The 7,629-nt window shown below is 47.7% G+C and overlaps 1 protein-coding gene across 1 annotated transcript; it reads right to left on the bottom strand.

Moving 5' to 3' along the window:
- Positions 1–383: 383 nt before the first annotated feature.
- On the bottom strand, positions 384–6,059 carry LOC119109741 (dynein light chain 2, cytoplasmic). The gene is made up of 3 exons (XM_037233491.1): positions 5,907–6,059; positions 4,148–4,264; positions 384–800 (listed from the first exon to the last, which is right to left on the bottom strand). Exons 2-3 carry the CDS (start codon positions 4,253–4,255, stop codon positions 639–641), a joined length of 270 nt encoding a protein of 89 aa, XP_037089386.1. The 5' UTR covers positions 4,256–4,264; positions 5,907–6,059; the 3' UTR covers positions 384–638.
- Positions 6,060–7,629: the final 1,570 nt, after the last annotated feature.

The following is a 7,629-nucleotide window of genomic DNA, read 5'->3' as shown; positions in this document are numbered from 1 at the left end:
CGCCGCCAGTCGCGTGCTTTCATTTCCGCGGTAGTCGACTAACCGGGGCCGTGCCTCCTTACTACGCCGCCGCAGCCGCCGCCGCCGTCGCGGGCGCCCTCTCCAGCTAGCTCGGTGTGCTCGCTTCGCCCGCCGGCGGCCAATGGGGGCCCGCCGGGAGAGGGAGGGGAGGGGGTGCGCGCCCGACCGAACGCTCCAGATGTTCCGCTTCTCTCGTTCCGCTCCGTGAAATACTCTGCTTTCCCAGGTCGTTGTGTTGCCAGGCTGCATGCAGCGAAAAGACTGCACGATGTGTAAAAATAAACATTTCCAGAAATGGCGAGTGGTTCAGACAATGTGTCCCGCAAACAGGGCTTTGGAAGACAACGATGCAAAAAACGACATTGGTGGATCACCGGCCTGAAGCTTTATTAACGTTAATGTTAATAATCCCGACTCTGAGTACCATATTATTCACAACAAAAGAACAAACACTAAAATAATAATGTACTTGAGAGAGGGAATGAAAGCGTTGCGAGCTGCGGTTACATCACGGTCACTCCTCGTTTTGTCGGCAATAAATTAAACGGACGCTCTCCTCTCCGCAGGACAGTTAGTGCACAAGAATTTCAAGACATTCCACATAAGCTACCGCAGATTTAGCCGGACTTGAACAGTAGGATGGCTACTTGTCCCAGGTAGAAGTAAATGAAGTGCTTGGTCTCGTGCGTAACGTAACTGCCGAAGTTCCGGCCCACGATGCAATGCCAGGTGGGGTTGTATTTCTTATCGAACTCCTTCTTGATAAACGCCGCGATGTCCTGAAACAGAGGTTCGGTGCGTCACTCTTCATTCGTTCATCTGCCGTCAACCAATAGCATCAGCAGGCTGCTTAGTCTCAGATCAGACCCGACAGATTCGTAAATAAAACGGTTCTGTGGACCACGTCTGCGAAGGCGCCAACAATCAATGCCGTGTTACGTCAGCAGAATTCAGGTCATCCAATTGTTGCTCACGTTCAGTAACATACACTGGCTTTTGAATTGATCGCTTCGTGCCTCACAGATCAGCATTTTTCACAAGATAACGTTCGCCACCACCTCACTGCTGACTTCATGAGCCAGGTCATCAAGACACCGATACCCGTTTTCCTGTTGGAGCTGGACTTCGTTTTATCCACAAGGTAGTGTCATCACCGCACCGATCCACTAACTGTGCAACAACACCTGCATCGACAAAAGATTATTAAGGAAAAAGAGCGTCATTTTCCCTGAAAGTAAGACCAGTAAAAGCCCTTTACAATGTGGGACCAGCGGTTGATAACACGTGATTGTCAACGCCATGTAGGTGATGCCTCAACATAAGCGACTGATGAAACGCACGATGGAATCTGTCGCATCTGGGACCAATATGGATAGGAGCTACCAATGCATTCTAACATCCCACTTCCATGAGTCTGGCAGGCAGAGGAGCAACTGATGCTCATCGTACGCGCATTCCACATCTTTCCCTAGAATGTTGGCTAGCTTTACATAAACCTTGCCAGGGCCTCGGAAATTTTATCGATCAACGATTTAGATCAAGAGTGTGACAGAGAACGCTTGCTGGGCAAGACGCAAGCAAAAACAAACACAGCATTCACAAGGCCTGTCATTTTCCATTTATTGTTGTGAACTACAAAAAAAAAACAGTATACCACTAAGGCCAACGGCTCCAAAAAAATCGGGTTAGAGGAAGTAAAACGAACAGAATTACCCACACTGCACCGAAAAAAACAGCCACCAAATTTGGCAAAAGAGTACCAAGATCACGCTCCATGCCCAAATTATATACCGCTTGTCCCACCTACGTATTATCCATTACTCACAGGATCGAAACGGCAGGACCGGCACCACCTAGCCGCTTTATCGTTTTCCCGCGGAGAAGAGGGCAGCTGACGACACGACCCGACACTGACCGGCCACGCCCAGGTCGGGGGTCGCCCCTCCCCACCACCGCAATACTCCGAACCAGTGCCGTCACATAAACCGGGCGCTGGATAAATAAACGGGCCGCCTTCCGGCATACCAACCGGCCAGACAGCGCCGATCGGTCTGCATGGCGCGAATCAACCGACCCCGCTCCACTTCACACGCTTGACCTGCGGTCGGGAACAACCGCCGTCATCCGCCGGTTACGCTTTCACTAGGGTCACAATGCCACAGTGGACCCCACATTGCGGGCATTCCTGGCCAGTACGGTCCTGGCGTCGAGGATCATTCGACCGCGCTGCGGGATCTCCCACTCGACGTGGCTAACGAGGACAGCACACACAGCTCAGGGCAAGCGGATGATCGGTACACTGACCAATGCCACCGAGCATTTCCTCTCGGATGGAGAAACCCACATTCTGAGGATGATGATGGGTCAAGCGTTAGACTCATTCCGTGTTACTACGCACGTCACACTCGCACGCCTTGGTGCTGAAAATAACAAATTTTGCAGCTGGGAGTTATTTCTGGCACCGTAAGATGCAATCGTATCGCGCCCACATGGGAGAGCTTCAGGAGGCTGCCACCTCACCTCAGTTTCCCCAGTGACATGTTTATTTGTCACATGCTGACCTTCCTCCGCAAAACACGCGGCACGGAGAACTCAACGTCCTCGCCTCCACATTCAGTCGTAAGTTACAATTCAAGTCAATTTATTAACACGCGCCCGGGTGGCCGGCTAGATACCCTTCGCTCGGGTGGGGGTCAATTTGACCCCCTAACATCTCAGGAACTAAGAAAGCTAGCGACACCAAATTTACAGGGTGTGTTGACCTGTACGTGAACTCACTTAGGTAAAAGTTTCAGGTTCCTGGGTCATGACCTTCGGGTCAAATAAGGTCAAACAAGGCCAAATTCCAGGTTGGTCTCGAAAGTGCCCCCAGAACCTTTATAACCGTTTCTAAGCAAAAGGTCACGTGCTCACTTAAGGTCAATAAACTTGGTTGACCTCTTGAAGGTCAAGGCGACCAAAATCATACAAGATTGCTTTAAGTTTTGCACCTGACTGAGCGACAAGGATTACGCTAGGTAGTATGTTCCTAAAACAAAATGTTGACCTGGGTCATTTTAGGTCAATGAACTGTTCTGACCTCTAAGAAGATGCTGTATAATGCGGTTCCTGCAATCAATAAATTTGAAATGAGCACCAGAAACTATCCCACACAGTAAGCCCTAGAGAAACAAAACAGGTTGGTTTTGACGCTGGTGTGACATTCATACCTGATCTTAGGTCAATGTAATTTGCTCATTCAACTGTTGTGTTGCCTAAGAAACCATCTCAGAAATGTGTGGCTTCGTCTAACACTCCCTTGTTGAATCAGATTGAAGGATTCCCTAGAAATTGCCTTCGCTGAAACCATGGCCTGACTTTGACCTGCCACAGGTAAGTGACCTTACAAGCTACATCTAATTGTTTTATGTCAAACGATCCGGCATTCAATTGTCTACAGCTATGCATAATTTGGTGCGGATGCGCCGCGCCGTTCGGGAACCATTCTGGAAAAACCTTCGGGGGGTCAATTTGACCCCCGCCCGAAAGCGTGTTAACGAATCATCCCAACAGCGCTGCAGCATTTGATCCCAGCCAAACCATATTACTACTTGACATTACATTGCACGACCACTGGAAGAGCACTCGCCTGGGCTACGTGTCCGGAACGCGAACGGGCCCGCAAAAAGCCTCCGTGGCCCGCCATCATCAGCACGCCTACTGGGCAGATAAAGTATGGCAAAACGCCGACTATGCAACAATAATGTCCGCCTTTCAAAAGCAGGTTGAGAAGTTTCCAACAGAACGTGCTCATCCGTAGACATCCTTGCCGCTGTGCCGCCACATTACGGCGGCACTGTCTTCCGGTCATAGGCTCCTGAAGTGCTCTGCGTAAGACGCTCTCGACTGATTGGTCCTATTCATCGTATTTACTTGCATCTTACCTCATACATACCTTCATTCAGCTTAACCCCGTACAAACCATACGCGCCGTGGCCTAGGGCCGCCAATGTTGACGTTTCCACAACGCCATCAATAATACAAACATGGTGCGTATCAGACGACGTCGTCGTGACTGATACACCAGCCTGCCGGGGGCCGCCTCTAGTCGGCCAGGACCGCCAGCAGCCTGTCCGGCCGCTCTCACCTTCTCGATGTTGTACTTCTCGAGGGCTTGCGTGGCGCAGTCGACGGCGTCCTGCTGCATCTCCTCCGACATGTCGGCGTTCTTGATCACTGCCTTGCGGTCCGTCATCGTGACTCACTGGCGGCGGCAGGACGATGACGTCACGGCGGGCGCGGGCAGCCGGCACCTGGCCGGCCAGTAATAGCCTGCGCGTCCGCCCGCCCGCCGACCGGCCGGCCCGGCCACGGCCGGACCGTTCGGTGCCCTTCTCTCCACACCCTCCCCTCATACTGATCAGTAGAACACCCACTGTCACATGCGGTCAGGAGGCCACATCGAATCATGCGGACAGACCAAGCCTTCAAGGCATCCTCCTGCCAGAGACAACCAATTAACTGTTTCCTTATTTACATACACTAAAATGGGTTGGTTGCATACACTAAAATGAGTTGATGTCTAACAAATGGATGATGGTAACAATCACTTCAGTGCTAGTTTCTTAACTTCTATGTACAAGATGATCAGTGACTTCAGTTTCTATATATGGAGAGGCAAATATGTAGCTATGTCAGTTGTGAGGGCAATGTGATACAAATAAAAACACAAGGATATAATGAGTATCACACATTATATTATGCTCTACAATATATTTTATTGTCAGCTCAGTAGACAATGAGCTATAAAAATCAGCATTTACAACAGCAGTCATAATTATAAATGCCAGCCGGCACTACATGGTGAAAACGGCACCAGTCTAATTGATTCAATCTAGAAACATCATACATGAAAGATTAAATGCAACAATTGCATTTCATATTCCTTTCCATCCCACCCCATTCTCAAGTTTCATGGAAAGCCTTCAGGATCCTATCATCCATTGCCTGCTCCAAGAACAGTCAGCTGATGGCAAATACTCATGTTATTTTTATATTCCTAGTTCTGCCCATGGAAAGCAACAGCATAAAAACAGTCAGAATTAGTCTGTCACATCACTGCTTATTGCAGTGGTTCTGCATGCACTACTAGTAGGCAAAATAACATGCACACAGAATGGCCTACCTCCACACATCAGAAGTCAATTTAAGCATTCATCTATGTCTTGTTCAAGACACAAATGCCATGTATGGAAAAATACAGTACCTACTCTAAATCTTTCAAGCAAAGTTGCAAATGCTGAAACTTATGGCTAAAATTCCATATTTGCAGCCTGTATGGAAACTTTTAGCTATCTATGCAGGTAAGCCAGTAAATATGTGACCAGATGGGTGCAGGATGAACCAAGACCATTCAATGCACATGGCTGCCTATTTGGGCACCTAGATCCCAAAATTACATAGGTACATGCCTAATGTCTGTGAGGATGATGAAGGTTATGCAGATACACCTTAGAAGAGCATTATTCTGTCAAAATTCAAACAACCAGTCTACAATAACATTAACTGGAATTTTGGTGACACACACAGACTGGCCAGTATGCGGGTAAGCATCTAGCTGAGCAGGAGCAAAGGCGTGTTCAACTTGGGCGTGCATGGGCGTAATCATGGCCATTCCACTACCTAAACAGGCCACTAAACTACCTACCTTCACAGGCCACACAACTGCAGGAAAAAGTTGTAATTACTGAGAAAGAGCCGTACCAACATATGTAATCGACTTGGCGACTACAGCAGTTCAATACCCTACAGCAGTTCATTTCAAATTTCGCTGCTAAAAACGCACATCACGTAAGTTGGTATAAAGCCACATCACACGTCAACTCCCTGATGTTTGGACGCCTCACCTTTGCTGCACCCAAAAAAAGAAAGCAGTGTTGTCCTCCAAGCTATAACTCTTGAAAACTCCTCTACCTGCAACCAGGACACTGCCCGTACACCAAGCTCCTCCACTTGCTGTACACGTGAGTACAGGCGTTTCCGTCCCGCGGCCGAGGGCGCTCAATTTGATGCACACTGGTCCATAGTTATGAGTTGAAAAGACTTAAAAGTCAATCAAGTTTTCATACCATTGCTTTTTAAGGTAAAATCTAAATATTTTTTTCACTTTAAACTACTTTTAAACTCATATTAAACAATTCAAAAAATGTTTAGCTTTTCATTAGCCGATTTAATTGAGAAATTATTACATGTTTTTTGGTTGTGTTAGCACTTTACTCTGGGCCTGTGTGCAGCACAAACACCGTTCTGCTAGTCCCGCCCTGTGATTGGTCAAGGATAGGAAGGTTCTACAGAAGTTTCTAGCCGGCGATCAATGAGTTGAGGCTGGTGAAAGACGAAAAGCAAAGCCGTGTAGGTTGAGCCGCGCGGTGCTGCCGGCGAGAATTTATCTTGGGTGTTATGGCAGCGTCATCGATCCAGCCTGCCATCTCGTGCGCTTTCCGGCCATTGGCTCCTGTTATAGTTTATGTTTACCCCATTGAAATGAAAAGAAAGACATGAAGCCGGGGTGTGACTTTTTAAAATCCGTCGGGGGCAATAGCGCAGGCAGGGGAGGCACAGGGCCTGCGCCCACACTTAGGTTCCGGGAGGCCTCTCGGGTCCTTCGGAATCTTCCACTAAGGGGCCGATTTGAGGGCCCGAAGTACCTAAAAGGCGCGCCGCAGGTCGTGTTATATATATATATATATATATATATATATTATATATATATATATATATATATATATATATAATCTCTCTCTCTCTCTCTCTCTCTCTCTCTCTCTCTCTCTCTCTCTTCTCTCTCTCTCTCTCTCTCTCTCTCTCCTTCTACTCTCTCTCCATATCTCTCTCTCTCTCTCTCCTCTCTCTCTCTCTTCTCTCTCCTCTCTCTCTCTCTCTCTCTCTCTCTCTCTCCTCTCTCTCTCTCCTCTCTCTCTCTCTCTCTCTCTCTCTCTCTCTCTCTCTCTCTCTCTCTCTCTCTCTCTCCCTCACTTGCAAATTTCCTACCTCTTTGGCTGGAATATATTCCAGCTTTACTGCCGTAAGTTAACAGTAAATATGATGACAAACTCATGCATTAAATGACTGCATGGAAAATCGCCGGCTCTCGTCATTCGACAACAGTACGGTGGACTCTTTTAGACGGATAGAGCTCAGAAATTTTGTCAGAATTTTTATCTGGGCTGTACAGAGCTAGCAATGATTTTGTGACTGTAGGTCGAAGACCAAAATTAGGTCAACAATGTGCATTAGTATTGCCAAGTCATGTTTTTCTGAATATGTTCAACATTCAGTCTGAAATTATTTGTGGTAAAAGGTACGTAACATAGTTTTGAGCGAGCGCGCTCGCGTGTCTTGGTGAAAAAAAAACTTGACAGGTGTTGCAGTCTCAGTAGACCGCGCTTGGTCGGTCTTATGGTTAACGTTAAGCCGTGGTCAACAGGTACACGAAAATCGTGCCGCATCTGAAAAAAAAAATAATTTTGAACGCTAATGGACACCAAATCGTATATTTACAGATATTCGGGCTTATCTTTCCCAAGTTATCGCTGTCTTCGCTATCCGAGATTATGGGCGTCTCATTGG

Source organism: Pollicipes pollicipes, unplaced genomic scaffold, assembly GCF_011947565.3.
Source record: "Pollicipes pollicipes isolate AB1234 unplaced genomic scaffold, Ppol_2.1 Scaffold_7231;HRSCAF=8579_pilon_pilon_pilon, whole genome shotgun sequence".
Taxonomy (NCBI): domain Eukaryota; kingdom Metazoa; phylum Arthropoda; class Thecostraca; order Pollicipedomorpha; family Pollicipedidae; genus Pollicipes; species Pollicipes pollicipes.
The sequence above is the reverse complement of the archived record's forward strand: the minus strand, read 5'-3'. Positions and strand labels throughout refer to the sequence as shown.

Bases quoted from the DNA above. Each gene is read 5' to 3' on its own strand.
- LOC119109741 (XM_037233491.1), bottom strand. From the start codon at position 4,255: ATGACGGACCGCAAGGCAGTGATCAAGAACGCCGACATGTCGGAGGAG. The intron at 801-4,147 runs GTGAGAGCGGCC...CCTCTGTTTCAG, and splicing joins AGAAGTACAACATCGAGAAG to GACATCGCGGCGTTTATCAA.